The sequence below is a fragment of the Dermochelys coriacea genome, chromosome 5, assembly GCF_009764565.3.
Source record: "Dermochelys coriacea isolate rDerCor1 chromosome 5, rDerCor1.pri.v4, whole genome shotgun sequence".
Classification (NCBI taxonomy): domain Eukaryota; kingdom Metazoa; phylum Chordata; order Testudines; family Dermochelyidae; genus Dermochelys; species Dermochelys coriacea.
In genome coordinates this window covers 21,766,904-21,786,555 of record NC_050072.1, presented here as the reverse complement: position 1 = coordinate 21,786,555, position 19,652 = coordinate 21,766,904, and the positions used below count along the sequence as shown (strand labels likewise).

Sequence of the window (19,652 nt, the reverse complement as noted above, 5' to 3'; positions counted from 1 at the left end):
AATTAGACTGAAGTAATGTTAAATAAAAGATAGCAGCAAGAAAAATGAAGCCATCAATCACTGATAACCCAGATGAACACATCACTTATAAATTCAAAGACTGAGGCACAAGTCTAATAGCTTTGGTGTAGGATTCTCTATATACACTAGTGCTATAATGTAAGGTGTTTAAATAATTAGTTTTTCCAAACAAAAACAATTTTACATCTTCAGCTCAAGCATAAAGCGCAGACATTTAGAAACGAAGAGGCAATTTTCTGGCTAGCACTGAGTGCACAGCCCTGTGAAAAGTCATAATAGTAATAATAATAATAATAATAATAATAAAAGAAATTGGTGTTCCAAGTTTTCAGTAAGGAGCAATATGTTCCAGGACAGACAGCTTAATTAGAAATAAAGGAAGGGTTTAGTTGCTAAAAGAAAAATGACTGTTAGTTCAGTAGAGATTGATGATTGGTTAGATCAGGTATGTCCCAGTTTTAAAGTAATGCTTTTTTTTTTTTTTTTTTTTAAAAATACTGCTGTTTTGAGCACCTAATTTCATGTAGTAAACATTTTAAAACAATAAACTGAAGGAAGAGTCATAACAAAGCCTAACCTTATACACAGTTAAAACAACCCACAAACCACAAAGGACAGAAGACAATATTTCAAAAATATTGAAAAAGTAGAATCTCGCTGGTGCAGATTCCAGCACAAGCCAATCACTTATAATAGAGAGAAGAGACAGTTTAAGTATGCTTTTGCTGCGAGCCACAATATTTTTAATGCAGTAAGATAAATAAGTAGGTAGTACTTTATATACATTTCCATTGAACACATACAGAAACATCTATTACTGAAAAGCCACCATTTCATAATGACATATATAGAATCATTAGATAATCTCCAGCTTTATGGTGAATTAATCAATAGGAAAAAAATGTTAACTGTTTAATACAACTACAAATTTATATTAAAAAAATTAGCCAATTTCAAATACAAAAATGGCTGAATCACACCAATTTAACAATAAAAAAAAGATGACAACATAAGCCTTCAATTATTCATATTTTGTTATTTCCTGAAGTTCTAATGATTCTTTTCATTTGTATGTCCATATTTACAGTTCTGGTAAAAAAATGGGGAAAAGATTTCTGCAGAAAGTTCTACAGGAAATATTGTCAATTTTTTGTTGAAATATCATTCGTTACGAAATATTTTGGCCAGCCACAGTCAAATGCTGATCTACTGCAATTTTATTATAGGTTATTTTATCTGTGACACCACCACTTTGCCCAATTCTATGGAAAAAAATGCAGAGCTTGCTGGACATCAGCAGTAAAGTGCTAAATAACTATAGAGTAAAAGAGAACCCAAAGCTACCTTTCCTGTTTAACAACCATCTTGGGATGTGGATTCTTTTCCTGTTTAAAGGGATTCAGTTAATTTCTTAGCTACTATATTAGGAAAACCTTGTTAACTTATATCATATTGGTCAGAAAATTATTGTGACTGTTAGATTTTGGTTTTACACAGCCCTTCATAAAGGGGATTGTTAAAGCTGGGTGAAATACTAGTCAATTTCTTTTTATTTAAATTGGAAAAGTTTTCCACTAACTTGCAACATGTTGCAAATTTTTTCACATTTACAAAAAGTGTTGATTTCCCCTCCACTCCCACCACCTCTATGGGTGTGCATCTATTTCTTTTTTTACGTTTCCTTACAGGCCAGAAAATGTTACGGTAACACTTCTGTGCAAATTTTGAATGGCTTTAAATAATATTGACACACAAAAACAAAAACCCATGCACAATACAGTCCATGAATTTTCAAGTATAACAATCCCTATTCCCCACTCTCCAAAAAAACAAACAAACAAAAGACCAACCCCCCCCCAAAAACACTGCCCACCTCTCAAATTTAATGAAAAATGTCACCAGTTTTGCCCAATTCTAATTATATAGATCCCTGTAAGCCCAGGTATAAGTTTATTTCAAAATGTGTGTATTTGATTTTCAAAAAAAACTAGCACTGGGCCAAATTCCCTCAGTGACACCCAACTCCAGCTTTCAGAGATGTAAATGAGGACAGAACTAGATGCATGGGTTCAAATCCTGGCCCCAGTGACGTCAATGGTAAAACTTTGATCAACGTCAGTGGGGCCACGATTTCATCCACCATCTTTAATCATCTTGACTTAATCTTTTGTAAAACAGGTAAAACCACGTTACTATGTTGACCTACGCATCATGATCTTAATTTGGAATCAGTTACAGATTCGTACAGTCATAGTCCTACCACCTCTGTATAAATATTCTGAAGCCACTGCAACAGGAAAAGGTTCCACTCAGAACCAAAGAATATTTAAAACAAAAGTATAGAAGAAATAAAAATTAGCTTTGATTTACCAGTGATAAGTGAGACTGTTCAGCAACTGCATCTGTTACACTGCAAGATCTCAATCTTGAAGAAGGATCTCTCTGCTGAAAGAAAGGAGAAACTTCCTAAATTGTAATGCATTAAACACATGTGGATTTTCGTTTTATCAAATTCATTTCTATTTTTCAATATTACTCTCCGAGTCCAAAATAAACCATGCTTTCCCTGCAATCTCCATCTCCTTTATATTTCTACATAACCTTGTGTCACAATCAAAAACCATTCTCTTAAATTCTCAGCATTTCACTCTGGGCTTGTTTTGGACTAACTGGAACAGAAAGAAGCGAGCCACACATCTCGTCCTGTTATTTAATAGTCAAGTTATGGATGTCTTACAAACAGACTTTAAGGGAGCAGGGCTGGCTACTTGGCAACTTCTCCACTTCTCCAGGAAAATACATAGCAGATTAAACAGTCCTGTAACTGGCAGCAAGGTGGGAAGGCTGACCCCAAATGAAATTCTGAGTGAAAGTTCCCTGGTGCTTTTGACAGTCTGTTTCTATATAGCTTCAGAGGACAGAGCTCAGGGAATATGGGATGGGATTGGGCAGTATAAAGAAAAATATGAAACCTTTGCTTGACTCTCTGGGGCTCCCAATGCAGCCCCTCACTAACCTATAGGATGGAACTCACTTCACATGAAGAGTCTATACAAGACTCCCTGCGCCAAATAAACACTGCATTTGTCACCCACATAGGGTCAGGGAAGGGTGCTGCTCCCACACAGGAGTGATTAAGTGGATCCAATGCCCACATTACCCTGTGCACTGAGGGCTGAAAGCTCTATTCCAGAACATATGTTGGAATAGTGGCTATGGTGGATCTTTGTTGGAACCCAGTGCCCTAGTCATGGGTTGGTAGGATGAATGCATTATCAAATGTACTCCCAAGAATCAATTCTTACCTTAAAAAGATAGAAATAGTAAGAACACCTGCAAGTGTAAAATGTGAATTCATTGTATACAGACTGCGACAACCCATATTGAAGCCTGTGCCAATGCCTTTTTACTACTATTTTTAGCATAGTAGCTAGATAAAAGCAAGAGTGGGCAAGTCTACCCGGGCTGCAAGTCACATCTTCCACTGCTGTGCAGACATAAGTCTGTGATGAAAGTGCAGTTAATAGTAATATGCAACTGTTATCAACTCAGTAATTTAACATAGAAGTTGACCAATTCATTAGGATTAGAACAGCTATTACTCTTAGCCTTCTGACATTCTGTATTGGTATTTATATTGTACCTATCACGACAGTATCTGTAGTCATAATAAACATTACAGGTGATATAATAAAGAGACATTTAATAACTATTAGGCATGTGCTTTAGTTGTTTGTGTGCACTGCTGTCCCTCTTTTTTAAAAATCAGGTTTTCCTATGTTTTTTATCAGCTGCTACTGGATTTGGTGGAAACAAACTCTCTTATGTGCAGACAGGTACCTACCACTTGAACTTTGCATTGCAGTGCAAGCTTTTTCCTGCCTTAAAGAACTGGTTCCTTTATTAAGACATTTGTATCCCCTGGTCAAAAAAACCAGCCAAGCAGCACATGGCGCTATCGTAGTGGGTAAAAGACTGATGGGGAACAGAGTATGAACTCACTGCAGACTAAGGCTCTTAATGGCGGTCAAAGGGTAAGAGAGCATCGGTGATCTTAGAAGTCCTCCATCCAACATGATTTCTGAACCACAAATGAAAGGAAGCCTCAAGAATGCAATATGTAGCAGGCCCAGCTCTTATGCTGCGGGAAAACTGTCTGTCTCTTACCTATATTTTTTGAGGATAAAAATCTGAGTTTACTAGACAGAGAGTCAGATGGATTACCCAGCTTTCCAGGTGAATATGAAGATTATGGACTTCATAAAAAAACCTATTTTGACAAAGATAGCAATTAAATGTCTCTTCACGTTATGCTAGACACTGCTTCCCATTACTGCAAAGGGAACTAAGGTTTTAAGAAAAATACCCAATATCATAAGACTTGATTAAGGTCCTACTTAATTTGCAATACTGAGGAAATTGCAGCTTCTGCAATATTAGACTTCCACCGCAATTTTGATTTTAATTAGCTTACTTTGTATGCTATTTTCACATACAATTTTGCATACATATTGAGTTTGCAACACACACTTGTTTCCCTATTAGTACAGTAGAACCCCATTTATCAGAGCTGATAGCTGCTAGGGCTTGGGCTGTTAGTCCCACACATTAATGACTAATATAGTTGCAGCAAAATGTCTGATATAAAAAAAATTAGCAGGCATAACATAATTTTTGAGTGTTTATATTGTTACAGCAATTTTTTCTTAATCAAATAGGACTTCTCTGGCTTTTCCAAATAACCACAATTAATAAAAGGTCCATTATTACTTTTCCATGATTTTCCGTGTCTTGCCCACAACTCAGACAAAATTATTTGATAACCATCCCGCAACTGAAGTAGGGTCTTATTCAGGATATAACTGAGAGAATTATCAACACTAAGTGTGACACAAAGTAATACTGGTAAATGACTGAATTGCATTTCCTGGCTCCAGTCACAAGACAGAGGTAAGGATTACAAAAAAATGCACCATATGTAGACCTAATAGTACTAGACACAGCTTACTTAGAGAATTACCCTTTGCATGCATGGACCTCAACACATCACTACAGTGCAACACTGAGAGTGAGGTTCCAAAGGTTGCACATTCCCATCCCCTTTTTATTTAAAATGGGTCTCATTTTGGAGCTAGTGTGAGGGGGGAAGGGACTAGTTTATTGATGAACCCCAAATAATCACCCTGCTAGATCTTTAAAAATACTAATGCTGGTCCCACTCAATTTTTACACTGAAATGTAAGCCTGAACAGGTGACTTTTTCTTTCTACTTCAAAACACAGGCTACTTCCATAGAAATTGGCTTTATAAACAAACTGACTCAAAATGAACACAAATTACGGCCCTAAGCCTTCTCAGATTTGGTAGCAACTAAGGTTCCTTCTCAAAGACTGTTCTTCCCAGATCCCTTCTCTCTGTGCAGACAGCCACTCCAATCTCCCTTATACCTAGGCTAGGGTTAAAGGTTCACCTGCAACAATGGACCAGGGCTCAGCAACACCTGTCAGGCTCAACACCTGCTAACAAGGTAGGTTCTCAGGATAACACTGCCTCCATGTCCATTGAATGCATCCGATGAAGTGAGCTGTAGCTCATGAAAGCTTATGCTCAAATAATTTGTTAGTCTCTAAGGTGCCACAAATCCTCCTTTTCTTTTTGCGGATACAGACTAACACGGCTGCTACTCTGAAACATGTTAAAAAACACATTCACTTTATAATATCCTCATATAGTGTACTAGCTTCACACACTAGCATCTGGACTTTAGATTCAAGGCATTAGGCCTAGTGTCCATGATTTTTCTATTACTCATGAGAATTCCATAAGATGGAAAGAAAATCAATCAGCTTCAAGACAACCTCTCACTTTGAACCGTATTCTCTCCTTCTAGCATCAGCAACACTCCTTCTTAATTGAATTGTTGCAAGTTAGAAGCCTATTAATTTAGCTGACAAGCACTGTTCGTCTGTCAGCTTCTTTCTGGATACCTTATTGCACTGCTTTTCCGTATCGTCTGAATGAGATTGCAGGTTCTATGCGTAGAAATAGATCTTGGGTATTTTTAGATATTTGCACAATTCATATCTCAGACATTCTATGCAGAGGACAACTGGCAAACAATATATGAATAATGGGATAACTGTGAATACAGATATACAAACTATCTGGCCTATTTAAAGAACGATTCAGACTGACACTCCCAGGTGCTATGAGAATACAAATAAACAACAACATAAAGTAAAAAGAACAGGAGTACTTGTGGTACCTTACAGACTAAAAATTTAGACAGAACGGGTCATCTTAATTAATCAAAAAAAAAGTTTTTTTCTCCTGCTAATAATAGCTCATCTTAATTAATTAGCCTCTTACAGTTTGTATGGCAACTTCCACCTTCTCTGTATGTGTGTATATATCTATCTATCTATATACACACACACACACACATATACACATCTTCTTGCTATATGTTCCATTCTATGCATCCGATGAAGCGGGCTGTAGCCCATGAAAGCTTATGCTCTAATAAATTTGTTAGTCTCTAAGGTGCCACAAGTACTTATGTTCTTTTTGCGGATACAGACTAACACGGCTGCTACTCTGAAACCTAACATAAAGTAAGTTAATAAGGTGAGTCTCAGAACCTCCAGTCTTTCCCCAAAAGATTCAAACTTATTAGATCAAAAATTGTATTCACACACAAAGTGAAAATCAGTTTTTAAAAAAGAAAATCTCATTTTGCTGCCATGTACACCATGCGTGGGACAAAAATTATTATTGATGTACCTTATTTTAGACAATTTTTTCAGCCAAAGCTATTGGTTCCATGTGGCTAGTCTCCTGTCCCCAGCATCACTATGAAATCAGTGGGTATCCACAAAGGCATCAGGCTCTACAATGTAAGTTCCGATTGCAGGATTGGGGCTACAGAGTCTGCTAAACTAGCCTGCAGCTGACATTCAAATCATCATAAAATATCTATTTAAATAGGCTCTGAGTACAATTTACATCTACTTAATTTTGTAAAGTAATACTTAACCAGAACATATCTCAATTTAGGCTTCTTATCTCCTGAACTGCAATAAGATGTCCTATGAGACTACAATATATTCAGTTTCCTATGTTCGATTCAATATTTACCCTTGTTTATTTTATCAGACATGAAACATTCCCACACTAGCAACCATATTACTTGTCCTCCATGATATCATCAATTTGCCTTAATTATAAGATATTTCAAATACAAATTGTAACTTTTCATCTTACTAAGGAAGGCAAATGTATACAAATCTAACAAAACCCTGAAATTTCATATTTTACCACAGCTAAACAGCTCCAATTGTATCTTGTTTAAGCCTTTTAATATTTGATTCAGTTCAAATTGAGAGGTCTTTGCCAAGTTCCAATTTAAGAGAATAGCATTTGTTTTAAAATATATTACAAACATATACAGAAGCAATATCTTTTATTTGTAAAATGACCATTACTGTAACAGTGCTATAAAGCAAAGATAATTTCCACTAGTAGGATTTCAAAAAATGTTCATCTCAGTGAAACAAATTACAAAATCCATAATAAGTCATAGAACCATAGAAAATTAGGGTTGGAAGAGACCTCAGGAGGTCATCTAGTCCAACCCTCTGCTCAAAGCAGGACCAACACCAACTAAATCATCCCAGCCAGAGCTTTGGTAAATCTGTTCAAGTAACATTAGTATTGTTTATTATTTTTAGTACTACGTTGAATGGTGACATTCTGACCATATGAAGCTGTACAACCAAATTCAAAGAGACGCTTCAGTTGATATTTAGCATCTGCTAAAACCTAAGATCAAGAGACGAGTTTCCATGTTTGCTTTTTTAAAATTCTAATACACACACCCACTCAAAACCACCACACTCTGAAATCCAAATAAAGATTCCACAGTGGTGTGCAATTCATCTCAACATTGTGATATTTTGCCAATACTTGACAACCAGACACCAAAACTGACAAGTCTATTTCTAACTGAACTGGAAAAAGCGAACAGTAAAAAGTAAATAGGATTTTTTAAATATTCTATTTTAATAATCAAAAGTTGGTATTTAAAAAAAACCCATACTATAAGCCAGATTTGTTTTTAAAGACATTGGAAATATTCTGGCTCCAATGAAGTCAATGGCAAAACTTCCATTAACTTCAGTGGAAGCAGGATTTTATTCACGATCTTCCACTGTTTAGAAGATTCATGCATATTTAATAATAATTCTTGCTCTTGTTCAAGCTCAAATATCAAATTACGGGACAAGATTGAAGTTATTAAAACGAGAATCCCAACTCTCAAGTGTAAAATAATACTTGATTCATAATACCCTCCAACTACTACCTACACAGATGGATGATTCAGATCATATCAGACTTAATAGTAACTAAGGTTAGTTCAGTAATATATATGGTGAGCACACTGCTTACAATCAAAGAACCAAATTGTTCCCCATCGAAATCAGGAGTGACCTGAAGTCTTCTGTTCAGTTCATCAGACAGCTCCTGAGGACTGGTCCGAGAGACTGGAGAAGCCGGGGGTGGTGGCAATGACAGGCTTAAGGAATCTCCACTTATACTCGCTTCCTCTGAAATGGTTTCCCAGGGCTGACAAAAAGAAAAAGGTTAGACAGACACGTGAATTTGCACGGCTTTGGAAAAAGCACCTCATTCAGTTTCATTCCACGTAATTATCACCAGAATTTGGCTCAGGCAGCTATCTCAAAAATTGTGTATTAACTAACTTTTAATTAAAAGGAATCCATTTGGAGGGATTTAACTTAGTTATAGGGACTCTTGTAACACTATAGAACAGTTTCTTATTGTTGAGGAAATGATTTCAAGACCTGTACATACTTCAGATGCCTCTCCACTCTCTGAAGGCTCAGGCTCCAAATCCTCACTAATGTGTCTCCGAGAACGAAACCGTCTATGGGCTGCCTCTTGGTTTATCTGTCTGATGTTGTTGTCCGAATCAGATGCAACATCACTGGACATTGTGGAAATGAGCAAGGATAGAGGGGAGAACAGGAAAACTATGAATGCTAAATTAACGCATTGTAATTCAAGATGTTCTGTCCATCTACAAGTAATGAAAAAGGCACCATAAAATTAATTCTTATATCATAACTCTGATCAATCCTTAGTCCAAAGCAAATAAAATCTGAAATCAATCACAAGACTTCTGTTTAAATTAAAAAAACAGAACAGATTTTAGTACTCATTGCAGCTACTCTGACAACATTAGATTCTGAAATCCTTTATATATAAAACCGGTAGAGCAGCCCACACTTCAATACACTACCCCACTATTGTGGGTGCTTGTGATCAACCAACTAGTCTTGCCCATGGTCTGGCACCAGTTCAAAACCAAGCACCCACCCCTACGGACTCTGGCCAGCCTCCAAAAGACAATCCTAGAGTTCTTCTGGCTGGCACTTACTGGGTCTCTGCAGGTGTCCTGAGCTTCCTCATGGAGAGGTAGACAGGGCCTGGTCTATACCTGCAGCCAGGTACATGCCATCCACCTTCAGCCCTGTGGAGATTCTTTTATGGTGCAGGTAGTCTGGCATAGAGCACATTAGTGCACACCTTCCTCCGCCACCTCTCAGCGCTCCAATACAACTGGTAGCTCTTATCTCCACCCATGAGGTCTCCCCTGAGACCTCTCTGAGCTGTTTATCTTAGTACCACGACCTCCCCAAGACCTGGAAGCTGGTTTCAGCAACTAGATCTGTAGGGCCACCAGAATCAGAGACCTCCTGGACTATGATTGCAGGGACTGGGTGGATCCTGTGGCGCTCGGCCAGTGCATGGGGCTGCTCACCCTGCATATCACCCATCATTTTGAATCCATTTTGAAACATTTGGGGGAGAGGAAGGTGATCAGGAACAGTCAACATGGATTCACCAAGGGCAAGTCACGCCTGACCAACCTGATTGCCTTCTATGACGAGATAACTGGCACTCTAGATACAGGGAAAGCAGTGGACGTGATAGATCTTGACTTTAAGCCAAGCTTCTGATATGGTCTCCCACAGCATTCTTGCCAGCAAGTTAAAAAAGTATGGATTGGATAAATGGACTACAAGGTGGATAGAAAGCTGGCTAGATTGTTGGGCTCAATGGGTAGTGATCAACGGCTCGATATCTAGTTGGCAGTTGGTATCAAGCCGAGTGCCACATCACATCACTTTTGTTCAACATCTTTGTTAATGAACTGGATGATGGGATTAATTGCACCCTCAGCAAGTTCTTAGACGACACTATGCTGGGGGGAGAGGTAGATACACTGGAGGGTAGAGATAAGGTCCAGAGTGACCCAGACAAATTGGAGGATTGGATCAAAAGAAATCTGATGAGATTCAACAAGGACAAGTGCAGAGTCCTGCACTTAGGAAGGAAAAATCCCATGCACCGCTACAGGCTGGGGACTGACTGGCTAAGCAGCACTCTGCAGAAAGGACCTGGGGATTACAGTGGATGAGAAGCTGGATATGAGCCAGCAGTGTGCCCTTGTTGACAAGAAGGCCAACGGCATATAGGGCTGTATTAATAGGACCATTGCCAGCAGATCGAGGGATGTGATTATTCACCTCTATTCAGCAATGGTGAGGCCACATCTGGAGTATTGCGTCCAGTTTTGGTTCCCCCACTACAGAAGGGATGTGGACAAACTGGAGAGAGTCCAGTGGAGGGCAATGAAAATGATTAGGGGGCTCGGGCACATGACTTACAAGGAGAAGCAGAAGAGAAGAGTGAGGGGAGATTTGATAGCAGCCTTCAAGTACCTGAAGAGGGGTTTCAAAGAGGATGGAGCTAGGCTGTTATCAGTGGTGGCAGACGACAGAACAAGAAGCAATGGTCTCAAGTTTCAGTGGGGGAGGTCTAGGTTGGATATTAGGAAACACTATTTCACTAGGAGGACGGTGAAGCATTGGAATGGGTTCCCTAGGGAGGTGGTGGAATCTCCATCCTTAGTTTTTAAGACCAGGCCTGACAAAGCCCTGGCTGGGATGATTTAGTTGGTGTTGGTCCGGATTGGACTAGATGACCTCCTGAGATCTCTTCCAGTCCTAATATTCTATGATTCTACCAGGTGCTGCAGGAGCGAGGGCAGCCTTGACCACCCACTTCTGTTGTTTATAACAAGTGGGTCCTGCAGGTCAGTGTTCCCTCACTCCTGGCCTTCTGGAATTTTTAATCACCCTCTGCCCCAGGCATCCCCAACACACAAACTTGAGCAGGCTCAATGCCATCTAGCCAGTCCGTCTCCGAACTGTGTGCCTCCCATCCACTTCCTTGCCTTTGTGTCCTGTCCCAACACCAAGTGGTGGGACCTGCTACCACTTACTGGCGGGCCAGTCTGAACTCCACTTTGATTCCATGGGCTGTTGGCAATATTAGCAGAAAGCTCCTCTATGGAGCCATGAGCGTACATCAGGTACAGTTCAGAGAATCATAGAATCATAGAATCATAGAATATCAGGGTTGGAAGGGACCCCAGAAGGTCATCTAGTCCAACCCCCTGCTCAAAGCAGGACCAAGTCCCAGTTAAATCATCCCAGCCAGGGCTTTGTCAAGCCTGACCTTAAAAACCTCTAAGGAAGGAGATTCTACCACCTCCCTAGGTAACGCATTCCAGTGTTTCACCACCCTCTTAGTGAAAAAGTTTTTCCTAATATCCAATCTAAACCTCCCCCATTGCAACTTGAGACCATTACTCCTCGTTCTGTCATCTGCTACCATTGAGAACAGTCTAGAGCCATCCTCTTTGAAACCCCCTTTCAGGTAGTTGAAAGCAGCTATCAAATCCCCCCTCATTCTTCTCTTCTGCAGACTAAACAATCCCAGCTCCCTCAGCCTCTCCTCATAAGTCATGTGCTCTAGACCCCTAATCATTTTTGTTGCCCTTCGTTGTACTCTTTCCAATTTATCCACATCCTTCCTGTAGTGTGGGGCCCAAAACTGGACACAGTACTCCAGATGAGGCCTCACCAGTGTCGAATAGAGGGGAACGATCACGTCCCTCGATCTGCTCGCTATGCCCCTACTTATACAACCCAAAATGCCATTGGCCTTCTTGGCAACAAGGGCACACTGCTGACTCATATCCAGCTTCTCGTCCACTGTCACCCCTAGGTCCTTTTCCGCAGAACTGCTGCCGAGCCATTCGGTCCCTAGTCTGTAGCGGTGCATTGGATTCTTCCATCCTAAGTGCAGGACCCTGCATTTATCCTTATTGAACCTCATTAGATTTCTTAGGCCCAATCCTCCAATTTGTCTAGGTCCTTCTGTATCCTATCCCTCCCCTCCAGCGTATCTACCACTCCTCCCAGTTTAGTATCATCCGCAAATTTGCTGAGAGTGCAATCCACACCATGCTCCAGATCATTTATGAAGATATTGAACAAAACGGGCCCCAGGACCGACCCCTGGGGCACTCCACTTGACACCGGCTGCCAACTAGACATGGAGCCATTGATCACTACCCCTTGAGCCCGACAATCTAGCCAGCTTTCTACCCACCTTATAGTGCATTCATCCAGCCCATACTTCCTTAACTTGCTGACAAGAATGCTGTGGGAGACCGTGTCAAAAGCTTTGCTAAAGTCAAGAAACAATACATCCACTGCTTTCCCTTCATCCACAGAACCAGTAATCTCATCATAAAAGGCGATTAGATTAGTCAGGCATGACCTTCCCTTGGTGAATCCATGCTGACTGTTCCTGATCACTTTCCTCTCCTCTAAGTGCTTCAGGATTGATTCTTTGAGGACCTGCTCCATGATTTTTCCAGGGACTGAGGTGAGGCTGACCGGCCTGTAGTTCCCAGGATCCTCCTTCTTCCCTTTTTTAAAGATGGGCACTACATTAGCCTTTTTCCAGTCATCCGGGACTTCCCCCGTTCGCCACGAGTTTTCAAAGATAATGGCCAAGGGCTCTGCAATCACAGCCGCCAATTCCCTCAGCACTCTCGGATGCAATTCGTCCGGCCCCATGGACTTGTGCACGTCCAGCTTTTCTAAATAGTCCCTAACCACCTCTATCTCTACAGAGGGCTGGCCATCTCTTCCCCATTTTGTGATGCCCAGCACAGCAGTCTGGGAGCTGACCTTGTTAGTGAAAACAGAGGCAAAAAAAGCATTGAGTACATTAGCTTTTTCCACATCCTCTGTCACTAGCTTGAATCCTAACACATGTTCTTTTTGCAGCAAAAGCAAGACCTTGGTGAACATCTACATAGAGTATGCCAGGCTGCAGCTCCTCTTCAGGCTCCTCCAGAACCTCTTATAGCAGTTTTGGCTGCACTTTTTCCTGCACTTCCTTATTCAGGGACACCCCATTGGTGGCCCCACAAAATCATAGAGCCTTCTCCTGGTGTGCTCTGCAACTGCAGGGCCTATTTCCAGTCCCTTATCTGGTCAAGTCTCTGGGAAGAATTCCCTGGGTGGTGTCCACTGACTCCTCAGAAGATCAGAGGTGCTGTCTGGGATTCTCTGCTCAGCACCCCTTTCTGGTTCTTTGATTTTTAATTTTGGACCGCACTCCCATTCCTGTTTTGTTCATTTGTAGCTCCAAGAATTCTTTTGTGGTCTGGGTTCACTGGTTCTGTCCCATTGGTTGAGGGGATGGGCCTTTAGCTCTAGGCACATTTGTCCCATTACCTCCAGTACGTATCCCACCACTTGACATCATTTCCTGAGGAACCATCACAAGAGCTAAGATGCTATTTCCATCTCTATGCTTAAGTCAATCCTAGTTCTCTCTGATGAGGCTGTCAACAAAGGATGGTATTTGTTATTGAGAGATTTTTTGATATGGAAGCCTCTTGAGCAAGAATTGGCCTTGGACCACCAACTCATTTCAGATAGATAGAGGACTGAATATGTTATTTCAGGACGTTCGAGGAGCCACTATCAATACTTCGGGTTAGATTTCCTGATATGCTCTGCCCCCTTTGCACAAAGGAGAAATTAAGTAATTTAATCACATTGTGCTCCAGCAATTTCTCCCCACCCCCAACATGCTCCCTGCACCAGGGACCGTGGAGAGGGGAACACAGGAAACATATTTTGGCTCTGTGCCTGCTAGAGATTCCCTCACGGGGAATCATCAATCGGAAATGCAAGTGGTTGGGAATGAAAGCCATCTATAATTACCCTTTTGGGGATCCCCCTGGCACGAGAGAATCCCAAGCAGGCACAGGTTCACAACACCCAGTTCCTACATCTCTCTCCCCTTCAGGCCTGATGCATAGAGCATGTTGGGAGTAATGGGGAGTTGCACTTATGTGCCCACAAGGGCGGGGGGGAGATACCAGCGAAAGGAGGACACTAAGGCCTAAGAAAATTACACTACGCTATACTGAAGGAAGAACTTATGCTCCAATCTGCGCGGGGAGCCCCTAGGACGCGTGGAGGGGCTGCAGGGGACTCTGGCCATTCGGGACAGCTGACCAGGCAGGACTCCGCGGGGGGGGGGGGGGGGGAAGTCCTCTGCAGCACTATATTCTCTGCGCTTATCTCGGGGTTACATGGGGTCACAGCTGGTTACATTCTTATATGTATGATTTATGCTTATTACATAAACTAACTTGTTTACAGGCAAAAATATACTGAGCTGTGCTACAATATCTTTTGGCAGCATCTATCGGATAAAGTTCATTTAAATTGCCTGCATCCTCCGCTTACATCCAGTCACGTACTCAGTCCACCACTTAGCTCCTCGCCAATCTTCCACAACCTTGCCCCTACAACTTATGACCCCTGAGGCTTGAAATTGTAGCCTTCAAAGGCGATCGTGTTAAGGAAAAAAGTTTCCTCATAACCATCACTTTCAACAGATACAATTTACAGCCTCAAGGGGCACAAGTGATTCTCAGGCCACACACCACAAACCCAGACCCTAGAACATTCATCACCACATTTCCTCATTACTGAGTAGGCTATATTTGAAATACTGACTTACGAGTGAGATGATACACAGCCTACTAGCAATCACATGAGCCACTATATCACTATATCACCCATTATAAAAAATCTGTGCCTAAATTTCCAGTTTAAATTGGTCTTCCTTCTACTACCAGCCCTTCATTCTTATTATTTGCCTTTCTCCTCTAGATTAAAAAGCACTCTAGGACCCAGTATTTTCTCCCCATGCAGGCCCTTATATGCTGCAATCAGTCAATCAATCAATCTTTTTGATAAGATAAACAAATTGGGCTCTATGTCTCTCACTCTCAGTCATTTTCTCCTGCCCTCCAATCCTTTTTATGGCTCTTTTCTGTACTCTCTCCATTTTTCAGCGTCCTTTTTAAAACATGCACACCAGAACTGGGCACCAGCACCGGTCTCATCAATGAAGTATACAAAGGTAAAACCACCTCCCTACTTCTAATTCTCCTATATATACATCCCAGGATCACATTAGCCCTTTTTGCCATAGCATCACACAGGGAGCTTCTGATCAGTTGTTTGTCCACTACGACCACTAAATCCTTTTCAGAGTCACTGCTTTCCAGGATCCAGATGTCTCCCCCCCCCCCACCATTGTGTAGGAAGGGTCTGCACTCCTTGCTTCTACATGTATGACTTTGCAGCTGGCTGTATTAAAACACATTTTGTTTGAACAGGCCCAGCTTACCAAATGATCCAAATTGCTCTGCCCTTGTCATTATTTACCACTCTGCCAACCTGTGCGTCATGCGCAAATTTTATCAGCAGTGGTTTTACATTTACTTCCAGATCATTTATGAAAATGTTGGTTAGCATCAGGCCTAGTACTGAGCCCTACGGAACCCCATTAGAAACATCCCCATTTGATGAGGATGATTCCCCACTGACAATTATTTTTTGAGATCTGTCAGTTAGCCAGTTCTTAATCCATTTAACATATTCTTTACTGATATTGTATTGTGCTATTTTTTTAATCAGGTTTTTGTACAGTACTAAGTCAAATGCCTTATGAAGTCTCAATATATTACATCTACCCCGTTATCTTTATCAACCAAACTTGTACTCAGAAAATGAAATCATGTTTGTTTGACAAGTCCACAGTGATAAGACAACTGAGTACAACCCCATCAATCAGGAATTCCAAATGCCATTATATCAGTTGGTTTTAAAAGCGATGTAAAAGATACAGAATAAAAAGGCACAACATCATGTTAATTATTACAACTATTATTGTTAATAAATATACAATCTAATTAGAAGTCACTGTCTGCATAAAAATATTAGTATCCAAATCTCTAACTAAGAGGAAACCTAGAATAAACAGTCAGATTTTAAGAAATGTAGACAACACAGATTTACATAATTATGATAATAAATATAAATTAATATTCAAAACATATTACTGTAATAATTATCCCAATGTGGAAGAAGAGTAGTTACATGTCAAACAGCAAAATAAATCTAGGTGTTTGACGTCAGGACAGATCTTACCTTACTCAATTATGCATGGTCTACCGTATTTTGTAATAATAAGAAATGTAGAATTAAGAACATGAAAGGACCTCTGCCATCAGTAGAAGATTACATAAATTACACATCTTGGTGTATATTAGAATCTCTTAGCAAAGTGAAATAGTTTTAGCTTCATTTAAACTCAACAGGTATGCTGTAGATTTCGCTTTCCTCTTTTATAATTTCCGTTGTAAACACACTCTTATCAAATAAATAATCTAACTAGTCTGCATAGACCTCCCAATAACCTGCAATATGTCCCTAATAGCCTTATTGGTCAATTTGTGTTAACTATTATACGGGTATGATGTAATTAGAATACTGTACTGCTGTTCACACTTTCTCCACAATACATATATGTACCTAATATGCAAGCTTTTTATATACACACATGGAAGTACAAATAACTTATCTATAATGGCACAAAGCTAATATGGGTATCTTGACACCTAGACCACACATGAATAAAACCGAAGAGCTCTTAAACCCTTGTAAGGAGATATGTCTCTTTGTATAGGGCATTTTCCAAAAACCATATAGCTCCTCATACCTTTTGTGACCTCTCTGTTCCCCCAATATTTAATACAACTACCAAATCATTTACAAATATTCATATGTGAGGTTCAAGAAGAGCTGACAGGACATTAAAAACACTGAGAGCTTCTTATCACAAGTCCCCTTGCTTTCAAAGGTTGTAACACCATTAAGAAAAATCTATAATTTACTATCAGAATGAATCAACAGTTATTAATAAATGCACCAACACTGAAGCCAGTGTCTCTAAGCTTCAACTGACATCTATAAATAAGGGGAAAACTAAACAATACAGAAATAAGATAATTTGAAAATTCCTACGGATTGGTGACCTACAAGGACACTTCCTTACTTCAGGATCTCTACAAATGTGTGTCCAGTGAGATGTCATCCTACTGAACAAGCTGGACTTTCGAGATGACTGCCTGAACTTCCATTTCAGCACAGCCACTGTAAATTATATAACCTGGCAGGCCAGAGAACACCCCCAAGGCTGGCTGCATTGTTTCCTTCTGTAAATGTCCCCAAAGCTCTTCCAACTCTAGTACGTGTCAGATTTTACCTTTCAATGTGAGCTTACCTCACACTTGTGAATGGGAGTTGCATGAGAACTATCATATGCATACAAATTATAAAGTGGAATGGTGAGCAGAAATCTAGGTTGTATGGTTACTATTTAAATATACATTAACAAATTACATAAATCTGACCCTCTGTCAGTGAGGCTCAATGAAAGAGGAAGTCAGTCTGCCTTTATAAAAACTGAATTGTGAGAGAAGGGCTAGGTTAAAACAAAAACAAAAACCAAAAAAAAAAAAAAAACACAAAACCACAAAAATTCCTCTTCTTGACCAGATGGAAAACGTAAACCAACATCCTGAAGCAGCAAAACTAATTACAACCAATTCTGTTCAGTTAAACTTGTTCACTAATTCTATTTTACAGAGATAACATGTATATGGAGGGCTCAACTAGATTACCCTCTAGTTTGTTAACATAGGTGGTCTAATTTCTACAATCTGCAGTCAGTGGAATTCTGTTTAGGTACAAGGGCCTGACTTAGGTGATCCCAAGGCAGAATAGGGTATGATATTTGTAATAAGCACTTTACCATGTGCCCAATCCTTCTGAACACCCTTAACATCCACTAAAGCCATTTAAGAGTCAAGGGCATTCAGCAACATACAGAAGACACTTAACGCTTTGTAGAACCTGTCTCTATGGGTTTGATCCAGCATCCACTGCAGTCACTGGAAAGACATCCGTTGACTTCAGTGCATTCTGTATCAGGCCCTATGTGTTTAAGGAATCCCCTGGCTTCAAACTGGGACTATTCAAACTTTTTTCCTGTGCCCATGTCCCTGTGGTAATGAACACCTATTCAAGTGTTTAAGATTTTGTATGTACTTGGAGATTGCCTTATATAAAAAATTTGAATAATTCCCAATTTGTCTAAAATAGTAAAATGGTCTAGATATGTGTTTCATTAGCTGCAATACAGTTTTTTTAAAAAAGAGAATACCACTTTTTAAATGAGTACAATTTAATCTCCAAGTGAAGGACCTCAGCCTTTAATTCTCAACTAACTAGAGTGGTTTGTTTATGAAAAAACAAACAACCCTCCCACACAGACCAGATTATATTCCCAGATATTTATCACAATTATCAATCAAATTTACAGCAAATCTGTTGTAAAGAACAACATATGAACATTTTTAGGTCTCTAGGTCTTTTGTTTTAAGATTAGTTCAGCCTACTGCCTCAGATATCTATTGTAAATTCATAATAATAATACTTGTTTGAAAGAATCACCATCCTTACTCATAATCTTGCATGTTCCACCAATTTATTGAACTGCTCTGACACTTACATTAAACTTGGTCGGTGCCACTGAGTTGTCCTGTTGTTATGGTTGACATAGTAAGTACGACCCAAATTGTCCACTTTTTCTTCCCATCCAGGAGGCAGTGGAGGAGGTGGTAACTCCTCTTGATGATGAGATACAGAGTCATTGAGTCAACCACTTCCCATGCACGCTTAAGAATAAAAAATGATAAAATTTAAGTTAAACAAAAAAAAAGTTAAATTCCTGTGGATTTGGGGTATAATGTTTTCTTACATTTAAAGGTTTCTGAAGTGACAGATTAAGAATTAAAATTAAGAATAAAATTCAAATTGAATGAAACAGAACCTGTCCCACTGTTATACAACATACCTCATACCTTGGCAAAAAAAACAACAACAAAAAACCCCAAAGTCAGTATAAGCTTTTTAGGATGTATTTAAACTATCTCAATTAACACTTCAATGTTAGCAAGTACTTTGTATAATGCTAATAGTCACTGTGTAAGTAAATTCACTTCTCAACAGAAATTAGCCCAGTTAATTGTCCAAGTAGACGAGAAGATGGGAAGTTAAAATGTATTAAAAAAAATATTGTATGCTTTGTCCTTTTCCCAACCCCCTAGTGAATTACTTTTCTTAGGACTCCATCCTAGAATCAGATCTCCTAGCACAGAGCCCTGTACTCGTGTCACCAGCTGTCAATTTGGGTTCTTTCTAGATTGTGCTTCATCCTCAGTACAAGATTCTGTACACCAAATTCTACCC

At 39.8% G+C, this 19,652-nt stretch overlaps 1 protein-coding gene across 1 annotated transcript in view; it reads right to left on the bottom strand.

Moving 5' to 3' along the window:
- Positions 1-19,652, bottom strand: part of NEDD4L (NEDD4 like E3 ubiquitin protein ligase) — a 366,011-nt gene that overhangs the window by 69,340 nt on the left and 277,019 nt on the right. The window contains 5 exon segments of the mRNA XM_038403055.2: positions 2,392-2,466; positions 8,470-8,646; positions 8,896-9,028; positions 18,913-19,057; positions 19,060-19,078. Coding sequence (XP_038258983.1) covers positions 2,392-2,466; positions 8,470-8,646; positions 8,896-9,028; positions 18,913-19,057; positions 19,060-19,078 — 549 coding nt within the window.